Source organism: Dasypus novemcinctus, chromosome 12 (assembly GCF_030445035.2).
Source record: "Dasypus novemcinctus isolate mDasNov1 chromosome 12, mDasNov1.1.hap2, whole genome shotgun sequence".
NCBI classification, from domain to species: domain Eukaryota; kingdom Metazoa; phylum Chordata; class Mammalia; order Cingulata; family Dasypodidae; genus Dasypus; species Dasypus novemcinctus.
Window position 1 is genome coordinate 85,458,284 of NC_080684.1, and position 13,886 is coordinate 85,472,169.

Sequence of the window (13,886 nt, forward strand, 5' to 3'; positions counted from 1 at the left end):
TTTTACACATGTGAAAGCCAGGGCTTAGCCTCGGTGGCTTGCTCCAGGTCACAGAGCTGCTGCCTTCTAGGATATGAACCCTTAGTGCCCCTTCGTCACAGTGCCTGTTTTACAGATGAAGGTGCCGAGCAGCGAAGTAACATCTCAGAGTAATATAGTAATAGGTAGGACATAGTAAGCTGCAAGGCTGGAAACTGAGCCCAGGTCTTTCTGACTCCAGAGCCCAAGCACTTTTTCTTCATCCAGTCCATCCCAGTGAGGATGTCCCAGCCACTGAGGAGGGACTGTTTTAGGTTGAGCTTAACTAGGTGCACTACCTGATGATCTTGGTTTGCCTAGAGATATGGTGATGTTCTGTGTCATCACAGAGTCGCCATTTCTTTTTTTCATGCCCTTTGCATAGCACTTCACGTATTAAATTATAATTAATTGACCCCATGCTTAATTTCTGAGCTGGTTGTGGACTTCTGCATGCAGGGATGGTGTCTTTGTATTGCTCATACCAGTAGAATGCTTGGTATACGTAATTCAAACTTCATGAGAATGAGTATAATTATAAAGAAGTGTTCTAGAAAATAGAAGTCATTTATGATGCACTTTCCAAAAAGAATTCAACTCAACAAACCCATCCAATCATTTATCCATGTAGTTTAAGAATATGGTAAATGAGCGCCTTTTCTTCTTTTCTTGTGATATATCTTCCCTTGCTGTGGATAAACAGTGAGTTCTTCTGCAGGGGATAAAAAACTTCTTTATCTTTTTTTTTTTTCTTTAACTTTATTTTATTTTATTTATTCCCCCCACCCTTCGTTGTTTGTGTTCACTACCTGCTTTCTGTGCCCGTTTGCTGTGTTCTCTCTGTGTCTGCTCATACTCTTTTAGGAGGCAGCAGGAACACATCTCCAATGTGCAAGAGAGGCTATCAATCACTTGAGCCACCCCTGCTCCCTACTTTGTTGTATCTTTCGTTGTGCTTTCTCTTTTGTGTCTCCTTGTTGCATCAGCTCGCTGCTCCAGCCTGTTGTGCCAGCTCACTCTCTTGCTCATCTTCTCCAGGAGGCACTGGGAGCTGAACCCAGGATCTCCTATGTCCTAGGCAAGAGCTCAATTACTTGAGCCGCATCTGCTTCCCTTATCATCTTAAACTAGGCACAGATCTTACAAAGTGAACTGGGCAGAGCATTTTATTTAGTCAGCCCTCTTGGTTCATAAATTGATTTTTTTTCCTTCTCCAGGTGATCACAGGTGCTTTACAATGCCTGATCTGGGTCTTGAGGTTCCCCCTGCCTTCCATAGAAACAAGAGCAGAGCAGCTGACAAGACACCTTTTTCTTTTGCTGAAGGACTATGCAAAACTCGGGGCTGCCAGGGGCCAGAACTTCCACCTGGCAGTAAATTGTTTCAAGGTGAGGTGTTTTCTCTTTTAGAAAGCTGGAATCAGGATTTCAAGCCGGGACCTGGATTTTGACCAACATCAAATTTAGTCATCCCCATTGTTCTTTGTGGTCTTGGTCAAAAATTGTTCCAGATTAATTTGCTAAGGCCAGGGTATTGGTATCCTGTGTGAAAACCAGAACTGGTGCTGTATTAAGTCCTTATCATTTCAGTGGGTCCTGATTTGTTGGACATGCTGGCAGTTAACCTTACACTTGTAACTTGCAGTGTGTGACCATACTTGTGAAGAAAGTGACATCTTACCAGATAACCGAAAAACAGCTTCAAGTCCTTCTGGCATATGCGGAGGAGGACATTTATGATACCTCAAGACAAGCAACTGCATTTGGTCTTCTGAAGGTATGCAGTCACCAAAATGTTGGCTTTTACCACTTATGACCTTCACATCAGAGATTTAGAATAATGTGCAACATAGTCGACTAGATATCAACTCTGAAAATAACTTATTTTAAAGGTTGTTTGGGTTATGGTGGGTTAATTGGAAGCTAATGTATCTACTTATTAAAATGTTGAATGGGAGCTCTATTTCAGCATTTCTTGGGAATTCTGCATAAATCAGCTACTCTGCATTTATCATATCGGACGTTGTTTGGGTTTTTTTTGATGATACAGTAATAATGATGTTTGAATACCACTTGAACATCCAGTCTACTTGTGTCCATCTGTAGTAAAACACATGAAACGAATCTGTCTTTTCCTTCTGTATTTTAGGCCATTTTATCAAGAAAGCTCTTGGTCCCAGAAATAGATGATGTCATGCGGAAAGTATCCAAGTTGGCAATTTCTGCACAAAGTGAACCTGTCAGAATCCAATGCAGACAGGTTTGTAGAGAAAGCTGATTACCATAGCAAAGGTTGAGCCCCACCTTATTGGTTTTGTTTTTAGGCAGAGATGTCAACATTGACTGAATCCTGAAGACTAGCTTATGTCAGGTTATTGCTTTATTCTGAGGTACAGGAACCCATTTATACACCAAATGTGAGAAGGGTCTCTGCTTTGTCTTATGGGTGATTTTTGGCTAACAAGGAGCATTAATTGTATGTCGTCATCGTAGGTTGCATGTTTCAGAAGGAGTGAAGAAGTGCATTTTTCTTCCCCAGCCTGATAACCTGCAGCAGAGGTTTACGTCCATTGGTCTATCATCAACTGCTTAGCTTGTCAGTGTATACCAGGTGATGCTGGAAGAGCAGTCATCAAAATTTATTTATGATCCCTGTCCTACAGGGACAAGCATAAAACACCAACTCCACAAATAGTTATTGAATTACAGTCATCATAAGTGCCATGAGGAAAAAGTACTGTCATCTTTCATCAGTTGTAAGACACACCATTATTATATGTACCTCAAAGACAGAGAAAACTGTGACACCAGTTTAAGACACCATCAAGTATAAGATACATGCCAATTTCAGGTGTGTTAAAATGTAAAAAAGTGTGTATCTTAGAATTGGCAAACATGCAGTGGGAGCACCTAGTCAGGAAAGACTTTCCTCAGGATTGACATTTAAGTCAAAATCTGAAGGAAGACTAAGATTTAGACTTCCAGGTAAGGGGAACAGTGAATGCCTGAAGTAAGCAAGCCTTGGGATGGGTTAGGAGCTTAGCTTGTTCAAGGAGCTAAATGAAGGTGGGTGAGGTAGGGAAGGGGAGCCAGGTTAAGCGGGACCTTGTGGTCTTGTTAGAGATTTAGGGATTTTTCTAAGAATAGCACAAAGCTTTTGAAATCATTAAGCAGAAGAGTGATGTCATCAGATTTGTGTTTATGCACTTGTACCCTTATCTTATGAACACCTATCAACCAGGAGGTGGAAAAATATTTAATGATGTGCCTTTTTCTCACAGTTTATGACTAAAGTTAGAGGCTGAATAGAACAGTGGTTTGAAAGCACAGCCTTTGGGCACAGATAGACTAGGCATGGAACTCTAACATTGTCATTTGAATAAGTTACTTACCTCTCTGTAGCAACTTCATCCTCTTCCAAGAATAATGCCTACTTCTTAATGGAGTGACGAGAATTAACCAAGAAACTTTTAACACTGTGCTTGTCACATAGAAGATATTTCGTAAATGCATTAATAATTGTAATTACCGGTATTAATATTATCACCATTATCATCATTATTATTACCGTTATTCAGGGGAAGACATGGAGTTGGACCAGAGTCCATACTCAGTCTCCCACACCACACCGCCTGTCCAGGAGTGGGGCAGGACATGGATAAGGAGAAGAGACGGCACGATTGTTCATTTAATAGGCATTTAATAGGTTTGGTAACCTTGACCAGTGTGTCACAGAAGGTGTCACAGGAAAGGGAATCCTGAAGAAATGAGATCCAGATAATCATACGTGTAACTTTTGTTCCTAGGTTTTTCTGAAATATGTTCTGGACTATCCCCTTGGTGACAAACTGAGACCAAACTTGGAATTCATGATCGCGCAACTGAAGTAAGCTTAAGCTGCAAACTACACAAGGACAAATGGTCCTTTCTTCTTTCCTTTTAATATGGCATGCTGTCTTGAAAAGGACAAAGCCTGAATAATGGCACATCCTCTGGCGATGCTGTTATAGAAATTACTGCCTTGATTATCAAACTGTATGCTTGGGTTTATATGGCAGTTCTAAGTTTCAGTCTAGTCTTACAAACTTTTAAATGATTGATTGTCAATAGCATCCACTTAGGAGAATGTTAAAAACTAACAAAATTTACATTTATAACTGCATAATAGTTGGTGACTATATACAAGGATTAAAATTGGAAACTGGGGTGCTTTTCATTTTAGAAATAGATTAACACCTTAATACAAGATTTTAAATTTTTTGTAATTATTGGTAAATTCAAAAGATACTAACAAATCCCCCTAATGTTCTTGCCCTAGTTATGAACATGAGACTGGGAGAGAGTCTACCTTGGAAATGATAGCCTATCTCTTTGACACATTCCCTCAGGTACTGTGAGTCACAAAAACAACTCTTCAGCTGTGTTTCCCCATGCGTCCTGAAACCCCCTTGTCCTTCCTTGTTAGCGAATCTGTGAGAATCCACTTCTGAGTGTGCTCATAAATGCCTCTTTCATTTCAGGGACTGCTCCACGAGAACTGTGGAATGTTCTTTATTCCTCTTTGCCTAATGATGGTGAATGATGACTCTGCCATGTGCAAAAAGATGGCATCCATGACAATCAAATCCTTGCTCAGTAAAATCAACCTTGAGAATAAAGATTGGCTGTTTGATATGGTCATCACCTGGTTTGGAGCGAAAAAGGTTAGGGTTGATTTTAGTCATATTTAATGACAACTCTTAGCTTTTGGCATTGCTACTTCAAAGAAGAGTTCATCTCATACATTGTTGAATTAACTTTTACCCAAAATAGAAATATATTTATCATTTTTATCTGATTTTGCAATTAGTATATTCTTACAGTGAAATTCTAGAAACTATAAGAAGCTATAGTGAAAATATAAAAATCAGCCATATTCCCATTGTTTGCCGAGTACTGCACTACATGGATGTATTATAATTTACCTAATCAGCCCCTTATTGATGAACACATTTGTTTCCAGTCTTAACTTTTTTAATTCCTTGAATGTAATTTTTATCAATCATAGTATCCACTTGCTTACTCTGCCACCATCATCTCTGGCTGATCTTTAAGGAATATAAATAACCATTTCCTATATTAATGTTTGACTTGTTGCATGCCCACATAATTGAGGGAGTAAATGAAACTTCTCTTTTTAATTTTTTTTTAATTAGAAAAAATAATACTAAAGTGCTCAGTGGATAATGAAGGCCATTATCCTTCATGTTTTTTATTGTTTTTTTTTTTTACATTATTCTTGAGTATGAAGATTTCTCCACATTTTTTGTCTGCCACTAAAGCTCCATATTTTATTGGTTTCTGCTATCCTAAAGAAATATTTTTATTGTCTCTGCATGTTGAGATAGAGTAATGCCCACCTTCATTTTTCAAATTTGTTAACAACCTCCCAGGTTGTATTAATTGCCTTGTGGTGTTTCCTTTTGGTAGAGCTTGAATAGACAACTGGCTGCCCTGATCTGTGGCTTGTTTGTGGAAAGTGAAGGAGTTTCTTTTCAGAGGAGACTTGGAAATGTCCTTCCTGTCATTGAAAAGGAAATTGATCCTGAAAATTTCCAAGATGTAAGATTTTCAAGATTTTCAATTTGCTAGGGAATAAAACTTTCACAGTTTTATTTGAGATGATATAGCTAATAGATTAAATATTTTGGTAGTTCAAAATTATCTTTATTAGTTAAAGCAAGAATTCAGTGCAGCTGGAACTTCTTTCAAAAATAGGGTTAAAGTACGTTAACTTTCATAGTGTAGGAAAACCTGTGGTTCTCAACTGGGGGCAATTCCCCCCGCCTTCCCCAGGAGACATTTGGCAATGTCTGCAGGCATTTTTTGGTTGTTACAAATGAGGAATGAGGGGGGAGGGGGCGGTGCTACTGGCATCTAGTAGGCCAAGGCCAGGGAAGCTGCTCCACATCCTGCAGTGCACAGACAGCCCCCAACAAAGAATTATCTGGCCCAGAGTGTCCATAGTGCCAAGGTGGAGAAACCCTAGTGTGGATCTACATGCTAGAGTAAAAATGTCTACCACATAGTTTCAGAGTGTTGTCTTAATTGTTTTACATACGTATCGTTTTTAGATAATGGAAGAGACTGAAGAAAAAGCTGCAGATCGCCTTCTGTTTAGTTTTCTTACACTGATAAGTAAACTCATCAAGGAATGTAATATTATTCAGTTTACCAAACCCTCTGAGATTTTGAGTAAAATCTGGAGTAAGTATTTCCTTTTTATTTAAATCTAATCACAAGCACAGTTGTGATAAAATTACTGAAAATAGACTTAGGTGTGGGAAATTAGACTATGAACACTTCGTGTTGTTTCATGTGTCAGGACTTCATTCCTCTTTAAGGCTGAATAATATTCCATTGTGTGTATCATTTTCTTTATCCATTCAATGGTTGATGGGCACTTGGGTTGCTTCCATCTTTTGGCAGTTGTGAATAATGCTGCTGTAAACATCAGTGTGCAAATATTTCTTTGAACCCCTGCTTTCAGTTCTTTAGGGTATATACCTAGTTCTGGAATTACTGGGTCATATGGTAATTCTGTACTTAACTTTCTGAGGAACCACCAAACTCTCTTTCACAGCAGCTGCATAACATACTCGATTTTCATTAGTCAGTGGAAAATAGATACTAGAATGAATGCTTGAAGTACCTACCCACTTTTAGAGCCAGAACTCTCAATTATGTAAGAAGTAATATAATTGTTACTATGACCTATTCTGGTATGGCTTTGCTGAAATTTGGTTAGATTATTACCAAGTGTCATACAGGTAAAAAGTAAAACCATGTTCTTAAAATGTAACAGCATAAACTAAAACTCAGATATAACATGGTTAATCCAGAATTTTAGTCTTGTTCCCCACCACCTGTTATAAGCTTTTCCACTCTGCTTTCCGAGTTTGATATATCGAGAGTAGTAGTGTAGCCTAATGCTTAAGAGTAAGCTTTGAGGACAGATCGCTTTGGGACCCAGTTCTGGCTCTGCCTGTTATAACTTGTCAAGTCACTCAATCTCCGTGAATGTTGGTTTCCTCATCTGTAAAATGGAAATGGCCTCTCCACCTCAGAATTGTTGTGAGGTGTAGATGTAACACACTTAGCACTGCACCTGGCAAATAAATGATGGCTTTCCAGTCAGCTACTTGGAGCCACCACTTTTAGTAGTTGTTAGTAACAAATGTGCATCCTTATACATATTTACATCACTTAATTTAGAAAATGTAACCGTTAGTGCTACCTTATTAACGGTTGAATCTGAAACTAAAACTAGTTCTTATGGAATTAAATCTATGATTAGGCTTACTCATACCCCTTCTGGGTCATCTGCCCTGCTAGGGGTTGGCTTTCAAGTTGTGTCTAGAGTTCCTTCACCCCACCACTCCCCTCGCTCCCTGTAGCTTCTTAAAGCAGGGCTGGGGAGGCAATTTGGCTTAACTGATAAGAGTGTCTGCCTATCATATGGGAGGCCCAGGGTTCAAACCCAAGGCCTCCTGGCCCATGTGGCGAGCTAGCCCACATGCAGTGCTGCCATGCACAAGGAGTGCCCTGCCACGCAGGGGTGTCCCCAGTGTAGGGGAACTCCACGCACAAGGAGTGCACCCTGCAAGAAGAGCCGCCTGGTGCAAAAAAAGCACAGCCTGCCTAGGAGTGGCGCCGCACACAGGGAGAGCTGACGTAGCAAGATTACGCAACAGAAGAGACACAGATTCTGGGTGCAGTTGAGAATGCAAGCGGACATAGAAGAACACACAGCGAATGGACACAGAGAGCAGACAACGGTGGGGGCGGGTAGAGAAATAAATCTTTAAAAAAAGGAAAAAAAGCAGGGCTGTTTTGTTTATGTTTGTATTCCTAACTCCAAGCATGTAATAGGTCTTTAATAAATGCCAAAAATAGTCAAATTTACCAACAAAGAATCAGGAGAGCTGGGAGAAGTCTGAAAATGCCCTTGTTTTCCTAGGCCATGTGCACGCTCACCTGAGACATCCACACAACTGGGTGTGGCTCACCGCCGCCCAAATTTTTGGATTGCTCTTTGCATCTTGCCAACCAGAGGAGCTTGTTAGAAAATGGACTGCCCAAAAGACCAAAAAGAGACTCTCGCAACCAGTAGCAGTCAGGTTTCTAACAAATGACCTGGACCAAAAGGTAAAGTTTCTCTAAAACCTTTTCCTTCCCTCATGACCTTTGTGAGGTATTCATTCTGAATCACAAACTTTCTTGGGGTTGGCCCTTGGCAGAAACTCTTCCACCTGGCAAACTGTTGAACATGTGAATCAACAAGCGTTTTAGTAATTGGAAAGGGGTCGTCCTAAAGGTTTAACACGTTACTCTTCCTCTGCAAGTATTAAGTTCCTTATCAGCATTGGGAAATAAGATTTATAGTATATAAGACTAAATGATATCACATTCATGAAAATGTTAGGTAGGGACCACGTTAAATGCGTCTCTGCTTTCCTAGGGTTTGGCACAAGGCCTGACTCATTGTGGGGACTCCATAAATACGGAATGACGGAAGGATGGAAGGGAAGAAAAGAGGAAGGAGAAAAATTTGGAATACTACAAAGTGCTCTACAGATAATCTAAGGGATTATTACCTATATCTCCCCAAACTTGAAAATATCCCATTTCTGTGGGGTGAAATGCTTTGGGGCAGGGAGAAGGAGATAGTTACAGTTTTTGAACCTTCCCTCTACAGTCTACAGAAGTGGTTATTCAAAGCAAAATCTAGTACCTCAGAGGGTATTATGGTTATTTGGAGTTTTAAAAACCAAAGGGAAATGTCCTATGTTGTATCTGCTAGTGTCCATATTTTGTTTTGTTTTTTTGTAGATGAGAAGTATCTCTCTAGCCTCTTGCCACCAATTGCATTCCAAATTCTTGGATCAGTCTCTAGGAGAACAGGTAAGAATTGTAATCCTACCATCGTAAGAGAAGGGAAACTCTTATTCTACCAACAATGTAGGGAAAGTCTCACATTTGGTCTTTGTTTTGGGAGTTCTTCAGCCTATTTTAATGCTTGGAATTTGATGAACTATAAAGATACAGTCAAGTGCACTTTCAGTTATACACCTATACCTAATCAACTTTGGGGTCCATGGTGGGGTTCCTCTTGGCGCCTTTTAAAATTCCCAGTAAAGATGATGCAGTGGAGGTAGCTGTTAACCTTTAACCCTTCAGCCTGAATATATCAACACCACATTGTGACTGAAGTTTTGAAGAGCATGAGTGGTTGCTTGACTGAATGATTATTTTGCTATTAAACTATATTTATTTCCTCTCTTACCCTTGGAAGTTAAAGAGAAAACAGAAAGTAATGTTAATATTACAGCATGATCTGAGAATTGTCTGTCCTTAACAGGAAGAATCGTTCCATCACTGAAAAGTTTTATATATTTTCATATTATAAAATATAACTATAAATAAAACACAAATATAGAAAAGGTACTTATAAATATGGAGTAAATATGAATTACTTTTGAATAACTGGTCTACTGCTCCTTTTTATTTTTTCTGCCTTTAATAGTGTTGAGCTGGTCCATAAACCACTATAGATATGGGATTTGGAGATGAGCAAGGCACTTGATCACATCTCTCATGACTCATTGTGGACAAGATAGAGCAGTGTAGATTATGCAACAGGTTCTAAAGAGTGATCTCAAATGACACGCCAGAAATACTGATAGTTCTACCACTTTCTAAAATGAAGATATAACATGCTTCATGATCTGGCAGAGTCAAGAAAGGAATGGATAGTGATTACAATGGTTGGCAAAGTGGGGCCAAAGAAATCCCAACAGACTGGACAGTGGATCAGGTCTCACACAGTATCAACTCTAAGAGAGACGATATAAGGCCGTTCTGCTCTTAGAGATAATCTTGGCACTAATCCTTGCTGGCCAGGCCAGCTTCAGGGCAATGTGTGGGGTTCTGAATACTTGACAGACCGCAGCATGTCTAGCTGAGCAGCCAGGACAGTGGAGGAACCCCAAACCTATTTGATTTCTTCCTTCCTAGTGGGTGTGAAATACCAACCTCATAGACTTGAGAGGTGTCAGAGATTCCGTAAAAGTGTGCATTGTTATAACACTGCATTCAGTCTGCAGGCTCTTCAGACAGACTGAATCAGTGGGATTTGAGAAGGAAGGAGCTCAGTTTTAAGGAGCTGGGCTTGAATTCTCAAGACCTTTGGATCCTGACTGACTACTCACTTTGTCTTTGGATAATTTGCTTTATATCTCTGAGCCTTGGTATTCTCTCCTGACAATAGTACCTGACAGAGATATTTTAAGGTTGATTTGGGATGCTCTGTATCAAGCAACTAGTCACTGCTCAATAAATGAAAGTCTTGTTATGTTGATGAGGAATGGTTGAAAGAATTTAATGGAGGGGAGTGGATGTGGCTCAAGCAGTTGATTGCCTGCTTCCTACATAGGAGGTCCCGAATTCAATCCCCAGTTCCTCCTAGAAACAAAACAAACAACAAACAAATGAAAAACCAACTTGGGGGAACCAGTGAGCTCTGCTTGACCTCTGGCTTCCCACATACAAGGTCCCGAGTTCAATACCTGCCCTAGTAACTCAAAAAAAAGAATAATTTAATGGAGGGAGAATTAAAGCTCATTTAAAAATGTAAACAGATGGCCAGGAATAAAATTCTTTACTCTGTGTAACCTTAAAAAGTAGGACTAGACCAAATGGATAACGTTACCTAGAAAAGGGTTTAGATGCACTATAAGGAAGAACTTGAGAATTATCCAGAAATTGGGCTATCATCAATTTAACAATGCAGTGCCAATTGTTTGTTTTTTATTTTCTCATTGTAGAAAAGTTTACAATTTAGCTATTTTAGCTTATCCTTTACCAAGCCATGTATATTTCAAGATCCAATTCCACCTTTTCCTCCTTTTCTTTGAAGGTTATTAAGAATTTGTTGTTTGTAGCCAAAGTCTTGTATTTACTGGTACCTGATTCTGCGGATAAGCAAGATGAGACAGAAGAAGATATGGAAGAAGAAGAAGCTTTAGGAGATGGTGTGGCCAAAGAGGAACTAGAACATGAGGCCCATGCAGATGAAAAGGTGGAGTCTGACCAAGACAAGGATGAAGAGGCAAAGGCAAAGGAAGAGCCCCACAAGCCAGTTACCCTGCTGTGGTTGATCCAAAAGTTGTCCCGGATAGCAAAACTGGAAGCTTCTTATTCACCTCGAAACCCATTAAAGGTACAATCCATGTGCCATATGACCAAAAGTAGTCATTAAGAGTAGCTTAAAAAGTAGATTTTCATAAACTAAGGTTAAGAAGCACTTTAGAAAAGTATTTTAGTGGCACTCATGATCCTCTCAAGAAAACTGCCTCTAAAAATGTTACATTTTTAATCAAAACTGCAGCAAAAACATCTGTCCCAATATGCACTGGACCAGTTTTTCTAAAATTAACTGAGTAGTTGTGTAACTGCAAGTGTAAGAAACATTTCAAATGAAAAACTCTCTGTTCTTCCAGAGAACATGCATCCTTAAATTTCTTGGAGCCATAGCTATGGATCTTGGAACAGACAAGGTAAAGCCATATCTCCCAGTGATCATAGCTCCTTTGTTTCGAGAACTGAACAGCACCTATTCCGAGCAAGGTAACCCACCTCTCTTCTGTATATTTTCACGTTAGGAGTCATGACATATCAGAATGCTTCTTTCTTTTTTCTCCTCAATACCTGCCAGAAAGTTTGCTTTTAGAAACTTACGAGGCTTCAAGATAATTAATAGCAAACACAATTTTATTGTATGTGTTCTCTCATCTATCCTTTTTCATGTCTAGAGTGAATATTTCTGTCCTAAAAGATGTCTTACTCTTAAGTATATAATAAATATTCAAAGAAAACTATAATTTGATGGTTTTTTTAATCTCAAAGTGCTATGAACAGTCTTCTCTGAAGTATTATACTTACTACTGCAAAATACGTGCAGAATTATTTTTGCTTGAAATAGTTTTTAATATTATATTAATTTTTCCTATTTTTCTTCTTTTTCCTTGGCCCAGTACATTTTGGTTCATAGCCACTATAAATCCTAATCACCTCTGTTGAATTTAATAGAAAAAGAAGGAGGTAGGGTTTGGAAAGAGAGGACTTAAAGTGGATGGTGTTATGTTAAAACAATTCAAAAATAAAACAGGGAAGTGGATGGGGCTCAAGTAATTGAGCTCCCGTCTACCACATGGGAGGTCCTAGGTTTAGTTCCCAATGCCTCCTAAAATGATGATGAGCACACAGTGAACAGACACAGCAAATGCAAACAATGAAGGCATGGGGAAAAATAAATTAATTTTAAAAAATAAAACAAATGAAGTAAATGTCAAAGCAGGAGCTGTTTTAGTCATACAACTTGGAGGGAAAGTTGAGTCAGTATATTCATATTGTAAGGGGGTAGAGAGGAAAAAGCAAAGGTCAAGAGGGATCAGGCTGTTGACAGAGCCTGACTCCAGTCTGCTTTAGTATTATTCAGCCTGCATTTATTGAGCACCTATTATTTGCCAGGCACTGAGTTAAGTGCTGGGGGTTCCCAATGGAAAAGGCACAGCTCCTTCCCTTAAGAAACTTGCGCTCTAGTACTGGTGTGGAGTCATTGATCCAAACAGAGGTTATCATAGGCAGAGCTAAGCCTGCCTGTGGATTAGGGAGGAGTTGGAGAAACTCTGCACAGAACTGAGCAGGTTAAAAAGGTAACCCAAAACATTTTATCAGTTCTCAAGTTACTCTCCTGTCTTCAGAGATAGAATTCTGCTGGGAAGTGGGTCTCCCAGCCTTTGTCTCTTGTTGTATCCTTGATGAAATGGAGCCTGGGAATGCTGTGTCCAGAACCTCTGCTCATTCCTTCCATCTCAGAAAGAGGCCAGTTTTAGATCAGTGTTTAATGTAGAAGAGATAAAAGCGATGAGGTTGCAGGAGTTTAAATTTTGTATATTGTTGGTTTTGTTGTTAAGTGTGTCCTTTCTTACGTGACTGTCTCTGATCATTATTCTCTGTGTATGATTAGACCCTTTGCTGAAGAATCTATCCCAGGAAATCATAGAATTACTCAAAAAGCTGGTTGGGCTCGAGAGCTTCTCATTAGCCTTTGCCTCTGTGCAGAAACAAGCTAATGAGAAAAGGGCTCTCCGGAAAAAGAGGAAAGCTTTGGAGGTAAGTTTGCTGTTTGAAAATGTGCCGTGTTCACTAGGCTTAATAAGTATTTTTAACTGTGTGTGTATGTTACACACACAGTGAAAAGAGATCGATTGTGCTGGAGAGCTGGGGACTTTATAGGTGGGGTTTTTTCCCAGACTCTAGATTTTCTTTAATGGGCATGTATTACATTCATGGTGCGAAAAAATGATTACAAAATGGTACATTTCTGCATGTGATTTTTATTGGTTTACCATTACTTTAAAAGTAATATAAAATTTCTGTTCTTTTTCAAAGTTTGTAACTAATCCTGATATTGCTGCCAAGAAAAAGCTGAAGAAACACAAAAATAAAAGTGAAGCAAAGAAGAGAAAAATAGAGTTCCTCCGTCCAGGCTATAAGGCCAAGAGACAGAAAGGCCACAGTCTGAAAGATTTAGCAATGGTGGAATAAAGTGCTCCCTGAACTATGACTCAAGCAGTGATACACACCCAATGACTCAACTTGCCCCAAAGCACAAACTTTCTGGTATATTCCACTCGTCTTAAATCACATTAGGTTTTTATTGGTTATATATATTTAAGTTAAACTTTGGCATAGATTGTGTAATATTGTTTAATATAATCATGATGCTCATAATTTTTAAATATTAAACCTGCTTAAAACATTTCA

General features: G+C 39.1%; 1 protein-coding gene across 2 annotated transcripts in view; it reads left to right on the forward strand.

The window, feature by feature from the left end:
• Positions 1 to 13,886, forward strand: part of UTP20 (UTP20 small subunit processome component) — a 106,409-nt gene extending 92,523 nt beyond the window's left edge. For both annotated transcript variants that reach the window (XM_058308608.2, XM_071219026.1), the window contains 14 exons: positions 1,236 to 1,406; positions 1,663 to 1,794; positions 2,167 to 2,277; positions 3,824 to 3,903; positions 4,336 to 4,405; positions 4,538 to 4,720; positions 5,487 to 5,618; positions 6,131 to 6,263; positions 8,017 to 8,204; positions 8,889 to 8,960; positions 10,975 to 11,277; positions 11,558 to 11,684; positions 13,087 to 13,232; positions 13,512 to 13,886. In XM_058308608.2, coding sequence (XP_058164591.1) covers positions 1,236 to 1,406; positions 1,663 to 1,794; positions 2,167 to 2,277; positions 3,824 to 3,903; positions 4,336 to 4,405; positions 4,538 to 4,720; positions 5,487 to 5,618; positions 6,131 to 6,263; positions 8,017 to 8,204; positions 8,889 to 8,960; positions 10,975 to 11,277; positions 11,558 to 11,684; positions 13,087 to 13,232; positions 13,512 to 13,667 — 2,004 coding nt within the window. In that variant the 3' untranslated portion in view covers positions 13,668 to 13,886. The remainder of the gene's footprint in view (positions 1 to 1,235; positions 1,407 to 1,662; positions 1,795 to 2,166; positions 2,278 to 3,823; positions 3,904 to 4,335; positions 4,406 to 4,537; positions 4,721 to 5,486; positions 5,619 to 6,130; positions 6,264 to 8,016; positions 8,205 to 8,888; positions 8,961 to 10,974; positions 11,278 to 11,557; positions 11,685 to 13,086; positions 13,233 to 13,511) is intronic.